The sequence below is a fragment of the Orcinus orca genome, chromosome 3 (genome assembly GCF_937001465.1).
Source record: "Orcinus orca chromosome 3, mOrcOrc1.1, whole genome shotgun sequence".
NCBI lineage: Eukaryota > Metazoa > Chordata > Mammalia > Artiodactyla > Delphinidae > Orcinus > Orcinus orca.
This window is the reverse complement of record NC_064561.1, coordinates 122,277,031-122,298,606: the sequence shown is the minus strand read 5'-3', so window position 1 is coordinate 122,298,606 and position 21,576 is coordinate 122,277,031. Positions and strand designations below refer to the sequence as shown.

Genomic DNA, 21,576 nt, shown 5'->3' with positions numbered 1-21,576 from the left:
ATGTATGAATACAGTGAGCAGTCAGTAGTTTCTAACAAAGAGTTAGAAAATGTAAAGGAAAACCAAACACAGCTGAAGAATATAATAATAATAATTGAAATAAAAAATACACTAGAAGGAATCAACAATAGCTTAGATGATACAGAGAGGCAGATCAGAAAACTGGAAGACAGAGTAGTGGAAATCAGTCAAGCTAAACAGGAGAAAAGAATTTTTAAAAATGCAGACAGTTTAAGAGACTTCTAGAGCAATATCAAACATACTAACATTCATATTTTAGGGGCCCCAGAAGGAGAGGAGAGAGAGAGAGAAAGGAGCAGAAAACATAATAGCTGAAAGCTTCCCTAACCAAGGAAGGGAAACAGAAGCAAAAAGGTCCAAGAAGCAGGGAGTGCCAAACAAAATCAACCTAAAGAGGACCACACCAAGACATGTTACAATTAAAATGGCAAAAATTAAAGAAAAAGAGAGAATACTAAAAGCAGCAAGGGAAAATGAACATGTTATGTACAAGAGAACTTTCATAAAGCTATCAGATGACTTTTCAGCAGAAACTCTTCAGGCCAGAAGGAGTAGCATGATATGTTTAAAGTGATAAAAGGAAAAGATGTACAACTAAGAATACTCCACCTGGCAAACTATCATTCAGATTTTAAGGAGAGATCAAGAGATTTACAGTCTAGCAAAAGCTAAAAGAGTTTAGCAACAAAAAACCCAGCTTTGCAAGAAACATTAAAGTGAATTTTCTGAGTGTACAAAACAGGCTATAAGTAGAAATGTGAAAATTACAAAAGGAAAAATTTCATTGGTAAAGGCATATATACAGGAAAGGTAGTAGATCAACCACTTATAAACCTAGTAGGAAGGTTATAAGACAAAAGTAGTAAAATCATCAATATTCACAATATGTAGTTAAGGGATACAAAAGATGCAAAAAAAGATATAAAATATGATGTAAAAAGCATTAAATGTGTGTATGGGGGAGGGGAGTAAAAATGCAAGATTGTTAAAATGTGATTGACCTTAAGAGATCAGCATCTTAAAATAATCATATATCCTCAACAAAATACTAGCAAACAAATTCAACCATACTTTAAAAGGATCATACACCATGATCAAGTGGGATTTATCCCAGGGGTGCAAGGATGGTTCAATATTCACAAATCAATCAGTATGATACACCACATTAACAAACTGAAGAATAAAAATCACATGATCATATCAATAGATGCAAAAAAAGCTTTTTACAAAATTCAGCATATATTTATGATTAAAAAAAAAACTCCCAGTAAAGTGGGTATAGAAAGAACATATCTCAACATAATAAAGGCTACATATGACAAGCCCTCAGCTAACATCATACTCAATAGTGAAAAGCTGAAAGCATTTCCTCTAAGGTCAGGAAGAAGACAAGGATGCCCACTCTCACCACTTTTATTCAACATAGTATTGGAAGCCCTAACCACAGCAATCAGATTAGAAAAAGAAATAAAAGGAATTCAAACTGGAAAGAAAGAAGTAAAACTGTCACTGTTTGCAGATGGTGTGATATTATACACAGAATATCCTCAAGATGCCACCAAAAACTAGTAGAACTCATCAGTGAATACAGTAAAAGTGCAGGACACAAAATTAATATACAGAAATCTATTGCTTTTCTATACATGAACAATGAACTATCAGAAAGAGAAATTGAGAAAACAATCCCATTTACAATTGCATCAAAAAGAATAAAATACCCAGGAATAAATCTAACTAAGGAAATGAAAGACCTGTACTCAGAAACCTATAATATGCTGATGAAAGAAATTGAGGACAACATAAACAGATGGAAAGACACACCGTGCCTATGAATTGGAAGAATTAATGTTGTTAAAATGACCATACTACTCAAGGCAACCTACAGATTCAATGTAATCCCTATCAAAATACCAATGGCATATTTCACAGAACTAGAAAAAATATTTCTAAAATTTGTGGGAACCATGAAAGACCCTGAATAGCCAAAGCAATCTTGAGAAAGAAGAACAAACCTGGAGGTATCACGTGCCCTGATTTCAAACTATATGACAAAGCTACAGTAATCAAAACAGCATGGTACTGGCACAAAAACAGACACACAGATCAATGAAACAAAACAGAGAGCCCAGAAATAAACCCACACTTATATGGTCAATTAATCTATGATGCAGGAGACAAGAATATACAGTGAGGAAAAGACAGCCTCTTCAATAAATGGTGTTGGGAAAATGACAGCTACATGGAAAAAAATCTTATTGGACTACTTTCTTACACCATATACAAAAATAAACTCAAAATGGATTAAAGGATTAGATATAAGACCTGAAACCATAAATCTTCTAAAAGAAAACATAGGCAGTATGCTCTTTGACATTGATCTTAGCAATATTTTTTGATATGTTTCCTCAGGCAGAGGAAGCAAAAGCAAAAATAAACAAATGGGACTACATCAAACTAAAAGCACAGCAAGAGAACTATCAACAAAATGAAAAGACTGCCTACTGAATGGGACAAGATATTTGCTAATGAAATACCTGATAAGAGGTTAATATCCAAAATATATAAAGAAATCACACAACTGAACATCAAAAACAACAACAACAAAAAACAACAACAAAAAACCATACAACTTACTTAAAAAATGGGCAGAGGATCTGAATAGGCACTTTTTCCAAAGAAGACATTCAAGTAGCCAACGGGCTCATGAAAAATGCTCAACATCACTCATCATCAGGAAAATGCAAATCAAAACCACAATGAGGTATCACTTCACACCTGTCAGAATGGCTAGTATCAAAAAGACAACAATAATAAGTGTTGGTGAGGATGTGGAGGAAAGGGAACCCTTATGTACTGTTGGTGGGAATGTAAATTGGTGCCACCACTATGGAAAACATTATGGAGGTTCCTCAAAAAATTAAAAATAGAATTATCATATGATCCAGCAATTCCACTCCATAAATCCAGCAATATTTATCTGAAGAAAATGAAACACGAATACAAAAAGATATCTGCACCCCTATGTTCATTACAGCATTATTTACAATAGCCAAGATATGGAATCAACCTACACACACACACATATGCACAATGGAATTTTACTCAGCCATAAAAAAGAATGAAATCTTGCCATTTGTGACAACATGCGTAGACCTAGAGGTTATTATGCTAAAGTGAAATAAGTCAGAGAAAGAAAACTACTGTATAATTTCACTTATATGTGGAATCTAAAAAACAAAACACATGAACAAACAAGATAAAAACAGAGTTATAGACACAGAGAACAAAGAGGTCATTGCCAGAAGAGAGGGGAATGGAGAGAGGAGAGAAATAAGTGAGGGAGATTAAGAGGCACAAGCTTCTAGTTGCATAATAAATGAGTCAGAGGTATGAAATGTTCAGTGTGGAGAATATAGTCAGTGATGATATAATATCTTTGTATGGTGACAGATGGTAACCAGAGTTACTATAGTGATCATTTTGAAATGTATAGAAATATTGAATCACCAAGTTATGTACCAGGAACTAACATAGTGTTATAGGTCAGTTATACTTAAAAAACAAACAAACAAACAGACTTTTAGAGAAAGAGATCAGCTTTGTTGTTACCAGAGGCAAGGAGCGAGGGAATTGGATGGAGGTGGTCAAAAGGTACAAACTCCCAGTTATAAAATAAACAAGTACTAGGGATGTAATGTACAACATGATAAATATAATTAGCTTTATGAAAGTTCTTAGGTGAGTAAATCCTAAGCATTCTCATCACAAGGAAAAATGTTTTCTTTTCCTTTTATTTCATATCTATATGAAATGATGGATGTTAATTAAATTTATTGTAATCATTTCATGATGTATATAAGTCAAATTGTTAAGCTGTACACTTAAACTTATACAGTGTTCTATGTCAATTATATCTGAGTAAACTTGGAATAAAAAGAAGTAAATAATTTCTGGGTCAGATAAGATATCACAATGGAAATTCAAAAATATTTTGAGATTAATAATAATAATGATGAAAATACTATATACCAACTTTTATGTGATGCATCAAAATCTTTGGTTAAAGAGAAATGCCTAGTCTTAAGTTATAGTAAAGGAGAAATATTAGAAACATTAGAAAGGGAGAAAGATAGAAATTAATGATATAAGAATCTATCTCAAGAAGGTAGAAAAATACTTGCTAACTAAACTCAAAGTTGAAAAAGCAAATAATAGAAAGCAGACATTTATGAAAAAGGAAACATCAATAAAGCCAAACTTTATTGAAAAGATTACCAAATTATAATGTCTGTCAATTTTTATAAAGATGAAGAACATAAAAAGGAGACACAAATGACCAATATCAGAATTGAAAAAATGGATACAATTTTAGATCTTACAGAAACTTAAAAGATCCTGAAAGAATACTATGAACAAATTTAATCCAATGATTTTTTAAAATTTAGGTTAAATATGTCAATTCTTAGAAAAATACAACATATCCAAAGTGACACAAAAAGAAATTTCAGGTAGTCACATAACTATTAAATAAATTAAACTGCTAATTAAAACCTTACCATAGAGAAGACTACAGGTGCAGATGACTTCACCAGTAAAGTCTACCAAGCACTCAAGAGAGAAATAATACAATCTTCTACAAACTCTTCCAGAGAATAGTGAAAGAGAGAACACTTCCCAATTTGTTCTTTGAGGCAGCACAATGTTTTGTTTTTCTTTTTTGGTTTATCCTCAGCATTTACAAAACCAGACCTTGGGAAAGAACTAGGTCTGGGGACACATGCATGGTCTTAATATAGCAAATGTTTACCCTGCCCTGATTATTACAAGAGGCAGCACAATCTTGATACAAAAACCTGACAAGCACGTTGTAAGAAAGGATATTATAGGCCAATTATTCATGAACACAGGAGCAAAATTCCTAAACAAAATCCAGCTTTTTAATATAGAAAATATAATACATCACAACCATGTTGAAGTCATTTCAGGAGTTCAGGGTTGGTTTGACATCTGGAAATCAATCGTAATTCACCACATTAACAGAATAAAGAATATGGTCAATTTTGCATAAAAATTGTATAATAAAATTTAGCATTCATTCATTATTAAAAATGTCTCTTAATAAATAGGAATAGAAGGAAATCAGATAAAGTTTATCCTGAAAAGGAAGAAGTCTTTGGCACTCAATTCGGTATCAGTCTGTTCTTTCCTGGATCTAACTCAAATCTACTAAACCTTCTCCTTGACCAATTCTGAAAGGAGGAAGTGAGCTCCCCAGGTCATCAAGAAGTGTTTCTTCTCACTCTCAGATAAATCTGCTTGGGAAGCCAAGTAATAATCAGAAGGTTGCTTTGTGAGAATCAGAGGAGAATGAATAAGATCATGTTCATAGCCAATATCCATTAATTATGGAAAATTGATGTATACATCTTTGCATAGATGAGAACATTTGTGTTCCTGAGTAAGAAACACTTCTGAATTCTAGGGAGATCATTGGTCTTCTATTAAGGAAAATGGTTTCTTTACACTGAGTGTAATTTGAATACTTGGGCTATGACTTTACACATGCTAATATAGTTATTCTCTGATTCCTGTTGGCTGTGTTTTTCTTCTATTCCTTTGCTCCCATCCAATAATCAAGATATCCCCAAATACTTTGGGTTTCTCAGTGAGCCAGACTGATTTATTCATGTGTACGTTTTTTTCATATCCTGTGACATTTTCCTGGAATGAGCTTCCCATCCTTACACCACCACCACTCTTCATCCATTTGGCAAACTCCTATTTCCTCTTCAGAATCCAGTGCAAGTATCTTTCCTCTTGAGGTCTTCCCTTCTTTATGTTCTCACTGTATCTTGCCTATCTTCTGTAAATGAACTTACCACACTGTATTAAAATGTTTAGTTCTGTCTCCCTGTTAGATTTTGAATTTCTTGAGAGAAGATTCTGTGTCTTTATATTTGTATTCCTAGTATTTAAACTCAATAAAATTTTATTAAATGAAGAAATAAATGAGTGAATGAATAAGTAAATGATTGAGTGAACCCACCTCAGTAGGCCTCTATCTTTTTATGATCAACATTTGGGTATTCTGCTAAGCACTCATGAACTCATTCTAATGAGTAATGAAAACTTCTCTGGTTGAGTACATTGAATTTACAATCAGTAATTAACTTTGAATTATAATTGCTTTTGTAATACTACTACAATGATGGGCATTCGAAATGCTGACTTTTCAGTTGCATGCTATAACCTTAATTTTTAATTTCGTTCTGCCTTTGTTAAGTTAAACAGAAGGGAGAAGGGGTAGAAGGAATTGAAAATTTCAAGGAATAAGTTTAATTAGATATGTAAAGGAGCCTGAAAAACATTAAAAATAAGATTCAGTTCAGAACCAAGATAAGGTATCAATTACTAATTAAGTTCAATACCAAAGCAAATAAGTGAGAGCAGAGTTACCAGGGAAATGGAGAAACCAGTTCTTCTCACCGCTTTCCAGCCATTTTCACTCACTGCATGTGTAGAAAATGAAATTGTTTTCAGCATCCTGGGGTAAATGGATGAGGATGCTTGCTACTGAAGACCAGTGGTCCAGGGGTTCTGGCTGCCCCAGGCTCGACTTGGTCATGGGTGAGATCTAAGGAGATCAGGATCTCAGCAGTCCATAAGCCCTTTGCGGATGACTACTGGGGAAACTCTGAAGTTTCAGAAAGGGGAGTTGAATGTACCTGCAAAGATTTATGGTCTTGGCTTTCAGCCTAACCTAACAAACTAAAAAGCGTTCAGGGTAAGCTAGAAAGGCAGGTACTAGTTAAGTTTCATAGCTAGGATTGTTTAGCCCAGTGATTTGCAACTCTGGATGCATAATGGAGTCACCTGGAAGCTCTTAAAACTTCCTACCCTAGTACGATTAAACTAGCGTCTCTGTGGGAAGGGGTATAGTGTGGCATCAGTATTTTTTAAAATCTCTCTACAGATGACTCTAAAATGTATCCAGAATTAAGGACCGCTAATATAAGCAGTGACTGATGATAAAAAAAATGATTGGTTAGGGACCTAAATTTTATCTCTGTATGTTTTTTAAAAGTGCCTTAATTGAATACTTATGCTTAGTGGTTTTTTAGCATAGATTTTTGTTTGTGTTTTTATTGTTGTAGAAAAGTGTATAAGTCAGTCAATAGTTCTGTATTTATCTCAGTCTTGAACTTAAAGGCAAATATGCCTGCTGAATTGGTCAGGGATGGTAACACTGGAGGTTTTAAAACTAAGCCTTGAAGAGTAGATAGAATTTAAATATGCAGGAAAGGTAGATGAAGGTGGGGGATAAGAATTGTAAGTGGAAGAATGGCATGAGCACAGGGGAGGAGAAAGTGTAGGAAAATTCCAGGGAAGAGTGCTGCAGAGTCTGAGACAAAGGCCCAATGGCAATTGAAAGGGACAGCCAAAGCCAGCCATCTCTTGAGGGCGTATGAGAGCAGTCCAAGGTGACCATCTTTCCAAACCTCTTTAGCCATTGAAAATGAACATGCCCAGGCTCCTTTGATCTCTAGTTCAAGGATTATATGGAGGACCTGATTACAGATCATGTTTTTTGAGTGTTAATTACATGCCAGGCACATTTTCTAAGCATTTCATGTGTATTAGCTAATTTAAACCTCACAGCAATCCCGTGAAGTAGGTTCTATTATGATTCCTGGTTTACAGATGAGTTAAATACAGCACAGTAGGCTGCTGGGTTTTTTTGTGATCTCTCTATATTCACTACTTTCCCTTCATGGCCCTGACTCAGAGTTTCCGTGATATATTTACTGAACACAGAATTATCTAGTTAAAACAGAAATGTACCATGTAGGGATAGGGTGGAAGTGGGTACTTGGAAAGAAGGTCAGGTAGGGATCAGAGAGTTAAGTATTTTGAATTTATTTTTCTATAGATATAAGGAATTTACTGACGTTTTTGAGCAGGAAGTGGCATGATGAAAATTTTTAGTAAACTTGGTCTGGAAAGATAGGCAGGATGGATTGAGGGTGGGGGGAGGGCAGGAGGTAAACGTGATACTAGCTGACCAGTTAGGAAGCTAATGAAATAATCAAGGGGTGATGTGATAAAAAGCTAGGTCAAGGTAGTGATAGCAGTAACAGGGAAGGCACAGGTGCAAGGGCCATTATGAAGGTCCTGGTGAGTAGATAGTGAGCCTGAGGGACTGGGTGAGCCACAGGAGGTCTGGGGGCAATCCTGATAGGGGAAGGTAGGGAATTTCACTTTAGCTTTTTTTTGACTTTGCAGGATATTGATTTATTCCACCCTGGGATGTGTTATTGTATTTGGTATCCTGACTTCAATTTTTAAACTTTATTTTGTATACATCCTTATTTTTGATATGGATGGCACTATTCATCTGTATGTTTTAATTTTACATTAATCCTTTACCTAGTAAGAGTAGGACATTGACCTTATTATTAGAATATGTAATTACTGTTATTTTTATTATTAATATATGTAGAATTATTAATAATATCATTATTTACTCTAGGTTATCAGACCAGAATGAAGAGGGCAAGACCAAGCAGAAGTGTATCATATCTGACCCCTCCTTTTCCATGGTAACAGTTCAACGGGAAGATAGTGGAATAACCTGGGAGACCAATTCAAGTAGGTCTTCCACTCCTTGGGCCTTGGAAGAAAGTCAGACCTCTGGTGTGTGTAGTCTGGAAGGGTCGACTCTGAAGTCTCCTCCAGGGAATGTTTCCTTTATTGTGGATGAAGTTAAAAAAGTTCGGAAAAGAAAGCCTAAGTCAAAGCATGGCTCACCATCATTGCGTCGGAAAGGCAACAAAAAAAGAAATTCTTTTGAATCCCAAGATGTTCCAGCAAACAAAACAAGTAATCCTTTAATTTCAGAAAGCCAGGAACTAAAGACCCGGAAAAAGAATTCATCTACTGGCATTTACGATAAGATGAGAAACAAGAAGACCACCTCAAATACACCTCCTATCACTGGAGCGATATACAAAGAACACAAACCGTTAGTGTTAAGGCCAGTTTACATAGGAACAGTACAATATAAAATTAAGATGTTTAATTCTGTTAAAGAAGAGTTAATTCCTTTACAATTTTATGGAACATTGCCAAAGGGTTATGTAATTAAAGAAATACATTATAGGAAGGGGAAAGATGCGTCCATTAGTCTAGAGCCAGATTTGGGCAATCATGATTCTAATGTAGTTTCCAAAACAGGCAAATCAGTAGCCCAAAGCATAGACGATGATGAAGTAAAAGAGCTTGCTGCACCCTGGAGAGGTGCAGTTTCCAAAGGATCAAAGTCCCTGACCTCATTCAGTCATGAAGATCTAAAGAAAATTTACGCTGATTCTCCCTTAAGGGCTGCATCTACTACCAAGCACACACCTTCCTCTTATACAAGTAATGACACAGCAGAACAAGAAACACAGCTCAGCGCTCCACAGTCAGTGCCACAGCTGCCAGCTGATGAAGCAAAACCCCGTGAGATAGAGCCTTCCTCTCTTACACCCAATACATCTGCACCTGCGTTCCTGGAAACAGCAAAGGAAGAATCTGAGGCTGATTCACAAGAAATGGTAACTGCAGAGCATGACTCTTCAGTCTCACTGCCGTTAGTGGACGAGGTAAAGAGGGAAGACGTATCTTCTGCTGACCATTCCATTTCACTGGAGTCAGAGAAGGGTTCTCTGGAAACACTTTCACCAGGTCTGACAGCCTCTATCCAGGAAGATTTTGGCCCAGAGAGAGAAGAACTGGATCTGACTTCACCAGAAAGGGCAAAACCAGTCTCTGAACGACTGAACCCTCCTCATCTCGCTGTCAAAGGAGAGAAGGATGAAAACATGCCCGAGACATCCATTTCTCTTTCTGAACCTCTAGTGTTAGAGGAACCAGAGAAAGAAGAAATAGAAACGCCTCTACCAATATCTGCTACCCCTGAACCTGAAGATTCTAATTTAGTGGAAGAAGAGATCATAGAACTTGATTACCCAGAAAGTCCATCAGTTTCTGAGGAGCCCTTCCCACCACGCTTGGCCCCTGAAGTGGAGCAGAAAGAAGACGAGACCATTCTGCCATTACTGACGACATCAACACCTGAACATGTCACCTTATCTGAGGAAGAAAGAGAGGAAAATGAGTCTGTTTCTACTGATTCTGCTTTCATATCGGAGTATTCAGTCACACAGGATTTGAACTATGAACGAGAGAAGCAAGAAGTTGAGCCAGTTTCTTCACCTAATGTAAAACCTGTATCTGAACATGCAGTTTTGTCAGAAGAGGAGAATGATGAATTTGAGCCTTATTCCCCAGCTTCAACCTCTACATCTGTCTCACCATCCACAACTGAGAAGACTCCTGAATGCCAGTCCCCACTGTTTTCAACAGCTACAGCAGAGCACGTGGTCCTGTCCAGAGAAGAGGCTTCAGAAAATGGGCATTACACACCATATTCCACATCTGCTTCTGAATATTCAATTCCCTCACAGGCAACAAAAGAGTCACCAAAGAAAACAACTGACCATAAGTTCCCATTAACATCAAAAGGTGTGTCTGAGCCCCTGATTCCGTCAGAAGAAGAGAAGGAAGACACTAGGCTGTATTCCCCAGAGGTGGCCTCTGTATCTGAACATTCTCTCTCGCCATACACAACTGAGGGGACTTCTGAATGCCAGTCACCACTGCTTTCAACTGCTACATCTGAACACATGGTCCTATCAGAAGAAGAGAACCTAGGAAATGAGCATTTCACACCAGATTTAACACTGACCTCCCAATATGCAGTCCCGCCAAATGTAACACAGGAATCCCCAAAGAAAATAATTGGTGATGTCTCCCTGTTGAAATCAAAAGGTATTTCTGAGCACAAGACTCTGTTAGAAGAAGAGAAGGAGGACACCAGATTCTATCCCCCAGAGGTGGCCTCTGTATCTGAATGCTCTCTGCCACCATACACAACTGAGGGGACTCCTGAATGCCAGGCCCCACCACTTTCAGCCACCCCATCTGAACATGTGGTCCTCTCAGAAGAAGAGACAGTAGAGATGGAGTGGTACACACCCTCTTCCACCTCTGCGTCTGAATTTTCAGTACCGCCATATGCAACACTGGAGTCACAGGAGGAAGCAATTGTCCACAGATCCCCTTTAAATCTAAAAGATGCCTCCTCACCCATGAATTTCTCAGAAGAAGAGCAAGAAGACATTGGACCTTTTTCTCCAGACTCTGCATTTGTGTCAGAATTCTCATTTCCATCCTATGGAACTCAGGAGACAGAGAAAAGAGAATTTGAGTGTGATTCTCCAATATGTTTAACATCACCATCTGAACACACGATTTTGTCAGATGAAGACACCGAAGAAGCTGAACTTTTTTCTCCAGATTCAGCATCACAAGCTTCCATCCCACCATATAGGATCCCAGAAACAAATAAGGAGGAAACTGAGCCTGATTCACTGTTAACTGCAATGGCTGTGTCAGGATATTCCTGCTTCTCAGAAGCAGATGAGGAAGAAATTGCACCAACTGCTACACCTGTACCTGAGCATCTAAGTTCATCACAGAAGCAAAGAACTGAAACTTCTCCTTTGGTGTCTGCACCTGAAGACTTGAGTTGGCTCCCTTCAACAAATGAGGGAGAGATTAAACCAGATGCTCAGACAACATCAACAACTATATCTGAATATCTCATTATGGCACAGAAGCAGAGAACTGGAGCATATTTAGAACCTGAGTCTGAAGACTTGATTCTGCCATGTTTAACCAGTGATTCAGAGAAGGGAGAAATTAAGACTAGTTCATCACTAGCTGCAACACCTGCACAATTGTCCATGGTAAAGGAAGAAACCAAACCTGTTTTGCCTGTATCTCAGTGTTCAGTTTCACCTGATTCAGTCCATGCAATTAAGAAAGAACAAGAACCCAAAACATCACTCACTCCAAAATCTGCAGATGAACAGATGGCTTTGTTAAAAGTTAAAAGTAAGGAAGAAATTGTGCCTGATTCTCAAGAAGCTATAGCACATGTATTACGGGATCAAGAAATGGAGCCTCAGCCTCCAAATGTTCCAGAGTCTGGGATGAAAGATTCAGTTCTGCCTGACTTGGTAGATGAGCCAAAGAAGGATGTCAAACCCAATTTAACTGTGACATCTGAACTAGAACAGAGAAGGTTGTCAGAGAATGAGCCTGAAGTAATAAAGCCATATTCACCTCTAAAGGAAACATCTTTATCTGGACCTGAGATTTGTGTTGCAGAAGTGCAACGTGATTCTAAAATAACTGGTACACCTAGAGTGCTGCATTCAGCGTCACCAGGAGTGGAAAAGGAAGTTGAGCATGCACCACCCATATCAGAATTTTCAGCTTTGTCAGAAGACATAAAGAAAGAAATTGAACCCAGTTCTTCAATAACCACGACATCTGTAACAAAGCATGATTCAAGCTTAACCAAATTAGCAAAAGAAGAAATCCCAACAGATTTATCTCTTCCCACCCCTACAGAATATCCAGTCTTAACAAAAGTAGGAAAGAGTGAATTAGGAATTGGTTTGCCGCTTCAGATGGTAACATCTGTAGATAAGCATTCACTTCTTAAAGAAGAAGACAATGTAGCAATTAAAGCTAGTTCTTCTCCCGCTGAAACTGCTGCATCCCAACATCCGGCTTGGTCAGAAATAGGGAAAGAAATTAAATTTGATTTACCTGCAAGCATATCCTCTATACCAGAGCATTCTGTTTTGTCAAAGGTAGAAACTGAAGACATTAAACCTGGGTTGGCAGTAACCAAAACATTGTCTTCTCAGCATTCAGATATATCAAAGGAAGCAAGGGTGGAAAACAAACAAGATCTTCCATTTTCTACAGTCTTCGACTCTGAATATTTGGATGTGTCACAGAAAAAAAATTCTATTTCTGCCTCAGAGATGTCAGGACCTGACCATGTGCTTTCGCTCAACCTAGGTGGTGAGATAAAGAAAACAGAAACTGAACTTCCTTCCTCACAGAACGTGTCACCTGCACTCAAATATATAGTTACAAAAGGCAAAAATGAGCAAACAGCAAGTTCTTTTCCTGAGTTAGAATATTTAGCATCAGAAGATTTAGCTTCAACATTACCAACCCTCTGTGGTGATAAGAGCAAACAGGCAATGGAGACACCTTCTGTAGTTCAGGGAGATTTCCTGTCAGAAAATCAAGATCTTGCTCTGGCACAGCTGTCTTTGGAACCTGAGAAGGAAGACAAGCCACATCAAGTATCAGAATTACCAAATTCTGGCTCTGAATTCACTGGTGGTTTAGGTAGGCAAAGTGAATCCATAGATACAAAACAAATAAAATCTCCCATAACTGAAACAGGGGATTCTGCCTTAGAAAAGGGCCTAGCTGAACTTGGAAGTAGAGGAGAAGGAAAAGAAGAAAACAGGGGACTTCATGTGTCAACTACAGTGCCTGAAATTTCAGAGGTTTCATCATGCCTTAGGGAGGAACCTCAGATTCAAGAAATTAAAGCTTTCTCTCCTAAGGTAGTTAGCTTAGGATCAAGGGAAGCATTTACCTCTCTAGTTGAAGGAGACAACCCAGAAGAACTTCAGCCACACACTTTTTCTTTAAAAGGATTATCAGGAGAGTTGAACCATTCAGTTGACTTTAAAAAAGAAGGAAAACAAGAAATAAGCCTGTTACTGCCAACAGGAAATTTGAAGGCACAAGTGACAGATAATACTGTAACTAAATTAAATGAAGAAACTGACCAACCAAATTCATTTCATGTACCCCAGAGTATAACAGAGCCATCAAAGATTGCTTCTTCTGACCTCCCTGTGGAAGAAGAGAAGCCTGAAAAAGAACTTCATTCAGACCAAGCTGTTAAATTACCTGACGTAAACAGATCTTTTGCAGATAAACAAGATATGGGTATTAAACAATTTTTGTCTATGAAAGAAAATTTGTCTTTGGAAGAATCAAAATCATTTATGACAACTGAGCCTACAGATGTCAAAGAAACACACATGAAAGAGGCCCTTATTTCTCCAAAGGATGAAAATTGGATGCTGAAAAAGCCAGAGAGAGACTTGGCAAGTCACCATGAAGAAAGAGTCCCTGGATCTGTGCCGTTGGGTTCCTCTGGTACCAGTGATCTGATGACAGGGCAGCTCAAGCCTGCTCTGTCAGAGAAAGACCACGCAACTGAAATCAGAAGGCAAATTCTGCCACATTCTGCAGAAGAATCTCACTTATCATTACAAGAACCAGTGTCTACTCTCGATACCTCTAGTGGTAACATAGAGACCTTAGCAACTAAAACTTATTCTTCTGAAGAAATAAAGCTGGCCCCCAAACCAAAATCTTTAGTTCCAGCTGGAAATGTGGAGAGAAATGAAGCAGAAGGGAAGCAGACCCTTTCTTTAGTGGGAAGTGAAAGTTTGGTATCGGAGAAAGCAAACACAGAATTTTCCAGGCCTTGCAAAGAAGACAGCTGGGAAGAAATCAAAACACCATCTGAAAGAATCTTCCAGAAACCAGTGTCTGGCCCATCAACAGAAGAGGTCAAATCAGAAACTCTTCCCTCTCTTGCCAAAGCAGCCCATTTCCTGGCAGAAGAGGCAGAACTTGCACTGGGCAATGAAAAAGAAGCACACAGGCGTATATCTCCCTTACCTGGAGAAGAATCAAAAGTGGTTCAGTCAGAGGTTGTAGATGATGCTGAGAGAGGGAAACCAGCATCTGAAGTGAAAACACCCACACAAATAAAACCCCTCTCCTCAACCCAAGAAAATGAAGAACCTCAACCCCCAGAGTCACCTGAGGTCATACAAAAGCCGCCCAAGCAGCAGAAGGCAGTGGAGCCAGGCCTCTCTGAGGAAAAGGGAAAGAAAGGAATTTCATCTTTCACATCGTGGTTGTCCAGTTTATTTTTACAGTCAAGCACTCCAGATAACACAGTTGCTGAAAAAGAAGATTTAGAAGCTCAGCCAAGCCCATCTGTAGAAAAAGCAGTGACTGTGATAGAGCCTAGAGGTCCTGCTCCAGCTGACGTTCATGCAAATGAGAAGCCAGCGGATCATCTGTTGCTAGAGGCCAAACCTGAAACTGCTGCAGAATCCACAGGTTCTTTAGTTAAATCTGGTGAAGGTCAAGACTTTAAAGAAAAACCCACATTGTTATCAAATGTAGAAGTTTTGCCACAGCCAAAATCCAACTTTGAGGCATCTAGTGAAGATTATGGGAAGAAAGAAGTCCTAGACTATTCAGAGGAAATGGACCTAAACTCAGTAGTTACTTCTGCTGATGGTGAGGGACATCTTAGAATTCAATCTTATTCTCCCATGGGTGAGAAATCCATTATGGAAGAAGCCAAAAATGCTGCTTGTCTTCATATCACTGATGGTAAAAGACCCCAGATGCCAGAAATCTCCCCTCCATCTAAATGGAATATTTCTATCCTTAAAGAAGAGCCAGGAAGTGATCAAAAAGAAAAATCACTCTTTTTATTTGATGCAATAGATAAGGTGCCACAACAGCCCAAATCAGCTTCATCTAGCTTTGCAAGTAAAAATATCACAGAGGAATCAGAGGAGCTGCAGTCAATAATTTTGCCAGTAGAAGAATCTAAAGACAGTTTAATTGATCTTGGTGAAGACAGACTAGAGAAAGAGATGCCAAAACCTACTTCCTTGAAAATTTCTGAAGAGGAAATAAAACTCAGATCTGTTAGCCCAACTGAGGAGAAAGGTAACTTGGGAATGAGATCATATTCCTTGGAAGAAAAGAAGGTGGTGGCAGAAAAACAAGAAACGGTGGCCCCATTAGAGCTTAGAGGTAATAATGAAATAGGGAAGGCACAAATTACACACGGATCTAGCCCTATTAAATTGGAAGAACCAAAAGCTGCTACTGCGCTGCAGCAAGTCTATCAAAATGATGACCACAAAGAAAGATACAAAATTATTGAGGAGGGTAAAGGAGAAGAAAAAGAAGAGCCGTCACATGCATTTTTAGAAGGAAAAGAGCAGCAGGAAATTCAGCCTTATTCCATGAATATAGCCAGGCATATGCCTGAAGAGTCAGATATCTCTTTCAGTCATTCTTTGGGTGAAACTCAACCATTTTCATTAGTTAAAACTACAGAAATTACTGAAAAATCAGAAACCATGATCTCAGAGGCTCACCCAGAAATCAGGGAAACAAAGGCAGTAGGAACCCAACCACATCCATTAGAAGAACGTAAAGTTTTGGTGGAGAAAACCAGGACTTTCCTTCCAGTAGATCTTCCTTATCGTGATGAAATAAATGATCACTCTTTACCGAAGGAAGGAAATCTGGTATTGGACAAGTCAAGCAGGGATGTGGTAAGTCACAATGAAGAAAAGGGACAGGTCACAGCGTCAGAGCTGCCAAAAGGTGGCTCAGTAGATACCACAAAAGAAAGTAAACAAAGATCTCCATCTAAAGAATCTGAAAGGATTTTAGATCCATGGTCAGAATTGACTCCAGAGAGGCATATGGTCCATACTATTCAAACATCTCAAGATCAAGCATCTGAAATGTCTGAACAATCTGTTCTTGTTTCAAAGCACCACTTGGAAGCTGTGGAAGACGCCCATGTAAATGAACCACGCTCTTCAGTGAGCAGCAACTATGCTCAATTTATAACTAATGCAACAACAATCAGTATTGATGAGATGATTTCCAAGGAGCCTGAAGACACATATGTAAGAGATGAAGAATTTACAGTGACTAGTAAGCCAGCTGGACTTTCAGAAGAGCAAAAGAGTGCCTTCAGTATCATTTCTGAAGGTTGTGAGATATTGAACATTCATGCTCCTGCATTTATTTCTTCAGTTGATGAGGAAGAAAGTGAACAAATCCAAGATAAGTTAGAATATTTGGAAGAGAAGGCCTCCTTTAAGCCTATACCCTTCCATGATGAGAGTGAGGCAGTTGCTTGCTATAAAACATTACAGAGTAAGTTAGAAGATTCTGATAAAAAAGTTACACCATCGAAAGAAGACCAAAAAAAGGAAACTCATACAACCAAAGAGGAGATATCCACAGATTCAGAAACTGGTGATTTAGCCTTTAATCAGCCTGAAATTCCCAGTGAAGAGGATTATTTTGAAAAATATACATTGATTGATTATAACATCTCCCCAGACCCAGAAAAACAGAGAACTCCATGGAAATTAAATGTTGAAGGAGAGCTGTCAAAGGAAGTTCCAGGAGAAGCTGTCTCTCTCCCAGAACGTTCAGAGGAAAGTGCCCTAGAATATGAATATGAATTGGTGAAATTAGATGAAAGTTTTTATGGACTAGAAAAGGACTACAGCAAATTATCTGACCCAGAGACCCAAAAGTCTTCGGTTATCCAAAAATCAGCTGACAGAGATGCTCCAAAGAGCATAAATAGAGATGTGGACTCAAAGTCACCTGGGATGCCTTTATTTGATGAAGAGGAAGGAGTTTTGTCACGAACCCAGATATTTCCTACCACTGCTAAAGCCATTAATCCTGAACTTCTGGAGGAGCCACCCGCACTGGCATTTTTATATAAAGATCTATATGAAGAAGCAGTTGGAGAGAAAAAGGAAGAAGGGGAGACAACTTCTGAAGGTGACAGTGTGAATTCTGAAGCATCATTTCCAAGCAGAAATTCTGACACTGATGATGGAACAGGAATATATTTTGAGAAGTACATACTCAAAGATGACATTCTCCATGACACATCTGTAACTGAAAAGGACCAAGGCCAAGGTCTAGAAGAAAAGCCAGTTGGTAAGGATGATTCATACCGATCAATAATTGAAGAAGGGGAAATTTGGGGGAGGTTTGAAACTATTTGCGGGGAGGAGAGTCTGGAAGAGAAACAGAAAGCAGCTTACAGAGAAGGAGAATCAGTAGGCCACGTGGAGGCTTTTGACAGTGTAGCTATGCAGAGGAAAGCTTCCATCACCGAGGAAGTCAGAGTGGTTACCCAGAGGGTAAGCTATGCGGTTCCATTTGAAGACACTCATCATGTCCTGGAGAGAGTAGATGAAATGAGCAGCCAGACTAATGAAGCAGCAAATGCAAATCCAGAGGTCAGTCTGAATGTCCCAGTACAAGTGTCCTTCCCAGAGGAAGAATTTGCATCTGGTGCAACTTGTGTTCAAGAAACACTGCAAGAAGAACCTCAAATAATGGTTCCCCCTGAGCTGAGTGAAGACCGGCTCTGCAGTAGCCCTGTTCAGGATGAGTATGAATTTGCTGAATCCCTGAATTACGAAGTGGTTACTCAAGACACTTTATCAGAAGAACTGTATTCAGAATCCACCCCTGAAGATGTGTTATCTCATGGAAAGGAATCCTCTGAACATGTCAGTGAAAATGAATTTGTGAGTGAGGTGGAACAAAGTAAGTCTGCTGAACAGGAAGAGTTGGACAGAGAGATGACAGAACAAGACCAGTTATCATCAGAGTTGGTAACCGAGAAGGAACAAAAGGAATTGAAAAAGTCCCAGATTGACACATATTGCCACACATGTAAAAGCCCAATTTCTGCTGTTGACAAGCTGTTTGGTACCCACAAAGACCATGAGGTTTCAACGCTTGATACAGCTATAAGTGCTATAAAGGTAAATAGATTTTAAAGCATACAAGTGTGTAATCATACATAGATGTTTAATTGACTTTCTCATTTTCTCAATTTTAAAAAATGACCAATATTTGATACACTCATCTTTAGGCATAATAGTCTGAAAAAAACTAAGCATATTTCCCTAGTTATTTAGTTAAGATCACTTTGACAAACATTTACTGGGTACATAGTATGTGCCAGGTATTCTTCTAGATTCTGGAGATACCAGGATAAATAACATGGGGCATTGCCTTTGAGAGATCTTATGACAGTAGCCCTTAACATTATCTTAAAAAGGCAAATAATTTTAAATTTAAAAATATGCACTTGAGCATAAAGCACAATTTATTTTCTGTTATCTACAATATCATCCTTTAAAAATACACATTTACATTATATTAAGCTATTTTATTGCAAGTTTTATAAAATACTCAAGACAGTAAGACATTTTAAATTTTGGTTTTCTCCACATTTCTTCTTTATTTATAAAATTGATGTTAGAAATGGAAAACTTTGCATTCCTTCTGGCTATGTCTATAGACTCCCAATGTTAGAAAGTTAGTCGCAACATATATCCTCATGTATGTGATTATAAGTATTCTACTCCCTCAGAGATACTATTGGAAATCAAACATTTAGTCTTTAAGATTCTCATCTACCTTTCAGTAGCCTTCTAACTGGAATCTCCACCCTTACCTCATCAATGTATTCTCCATATAGTAGCCAGAATCATCTAAAATTGCAAGTAATAGCAAGAATTGAGCACTTACTGTGGGCCAGGCAATGTGTTAAGGTCTTTGTATACAAGATATCTTTTAATCCATATGACAACCCTGTCATTGTCATCGATTTGCAGATAATGACATGGGCTCAGATAGTTTAAGTCCAAGGTCATAGAAGACAGCACTAGGACTAGTACCCAGGTCTGTCTGATGCTAGAGCTCATGCCCTTGACTGTGTATCCATGTTGCTCTGCTTAGTGCCTTCCTAATGGTAGCAATTTTCAATATGATTATTCAGTTAGGTCACTGATAAATGATTGTCAGGCTCATTTTGATTCAGTAGGAAAACATATTAGAATCTTGGCTTTTTTTTTTTTTTCCTGGAAAAGTAATCCTTCTCAACTGATATGATATTGGTTTTATATCTCCAGGGTGAAATTTTGTTGAAACTTTACCCGGTCAAGTTTGGGGTAGGGCATGGGTCAATTTCTTTTTGGAATCTCAGGCATTGGGATGCATCAACACCAGTGAAATATGCCCCATTCTTTGATGATGCTTGGTTTTGTTAACTAACAACTACTGGGTACTGTCAGTAGAAAGAAGACTAGATTTTCTTTAGCTTTCTTATTTATGTTTTGTTTATCTCCATGAGTTTTAGAAATTAAAAAAATAATTATAAGTACTGTTAATTTAAAACAAATTTCAAAAGCAGGGAGATATGATGTCTCCTGCTTTAAAACCATTTTAAAGTTTTTTTCTGGACCTTCTCCATATAGTATGAAGAGAAAGTGGAAAACAAATTGACTAAGCCAGAGACTTGCTTCGTTCATTAAATCAACTGTGAAGATTGAGTTGGTTGGCACATTTTAAAAATTAAATTTAAAAAATTGTCACTTGAGAATTCTCTAGCATCTTGTGAGTAGGCCATTTGTGATTATTCAGGAACTGATGGCTGCATTTGTAGATTATCCAGGTCCTGGCTTCTCCCCACCACTCCATCCCCTCTGTGGTGCCTTATCTTTTATCTGTCATTTGTTTTCTTCCTTCACTCTCTCCCTTCCTTCTTTCTCAATATTTATTGACCTTGCATTCCATGTCAAGAACTGTGCTAATCATAGAGAATAAAAACAAAACAAAAATAAAGGAAGATAGACTTGTAGCTCCCCCAGATCATACAGCATTATGGGAGCACAGTGTTCTGAGACAGGAACCCTCTGGGAGTAAATGAAATGGTGGAGGGAGACTGGGAAGGATAGGAAAGATGTCACAAAAGGGTGAAGCTTGGGTGAGCCTTAAGTAAGATAGAGTTCTTCTAGTAAACAAGGGCAGAGAGGACATTCTAGAGAAAGGGAATGCCATATAAAAAGGCACATTAGGTGGGAAAGAGTCCAAGGAAAGGTGGGGCTTGTGTGATTGGAGCCTGGGGGCTTGTGGAGAAGAGGCAGGGGCTAGAGAGGGAAGCAGAGACCAGATCCTGAAGGGACTTTTCTCAGTGTAATTTCTCCATCATTCTGTGGATAGTGAATCAGGCAGACGGAAGCTCTTTTATTGTGTTGTTACTTGTTAAGTTTCACAGGATAGATTGCAGCTAGTTTTATAACTAATAGGTACCATCTTCCCCCATCACCCATGCATTTTCTAGTTGGCTGTCACTCCTTGAGAGTATTTTAACCCTTTGAGGGTCATTAGAACCTTAAGGTCTCTGTAGTAGATAGTTTTCATCATTTGGTATACTAGACATTCGGCCTGGTGACACTCTGTTCACCTTCTCAGGATCAGGTGGGGCAGGAACACCTGAAACCATTGGTGCGAATGTGAGAAGTCTACTCAGATATGTTGGACCAGTTCAGAAAAAAGTCTGCCATCTTAGAGGAATGACAATATATAAAAATCAAGGCCTAATTAAGGAGGAAGAATTCAATTCATAGTTTACTAAAACAAGTATGCTTTGAACTCACCAGCTTACCAAGAAGTCCTTCCTCTTGCATAAGAAAATAAACTATTGCTGTCACTCACAAACCTCCTAATTGTTTATCATACATTACCTATAGTCAATTTAGATGAAGCAGCAAGGAAAAGTTAAAGATTGATTTGTTAGTGAACATGATATAGTGGCTCTCTACCAAACATACTAAATTTATAAGAAAATTGGAATTCACTGCTTGAAGTTCTTTTCTCAAATCTCATATACTAAGGATA

At 38.1% G+C, this 21,576-nt stretch overlaps 2 protein-coding genes and 1 non-coding gene across 4 annotated transcripts in view; 1 reads left to right on the top strand and 2 right to left on the bottom strand.

Moving 5' to 3' along the window:
* HOMER1 (homer scaffold protein 1) overlaps positions 1–21,576 on the bottom strand; it is a 608,509-nt gene that overhangs the window by 294,525 nt on the left and 292,408 nt on the right. The gene's annotated exons all lie outside the window — the stretch shown is intronic.
* CMYA5 (cardiomyopathy associated 5) overlaps positions 1–21,576 on the top strand; it is a 108,006-nt gene that overhangs the window by 36,662 nt on the left and 49,768 nt on the right. For both annotated transcript variants that reach the window (XR_007476384.1, XM_049707733.1), the window contains exon 2: positions 8,552–18,653. Coding sequence is in view for 1 of the 2 variants with exons in the window: in XM_049707733.1 (XP_049563690.1) it covers positions 8,552–18,653 (10,102 nt within the window). In the remaining variant the exon portion in view is untranslated. The remainder of the gene's footprint in view (positions 1–8,551; positions 18,654–21,576) is intronic.
* On the bottom strand, positions 4,742–4,870 carry LOC117201699 (small nucleolar RNA SNORA72). The gene has a single exon (XR_004483792.1). It is a non-coding gene; the product is annotated as a small nucleolar RNA SNORA72 (small nucleolar RNA).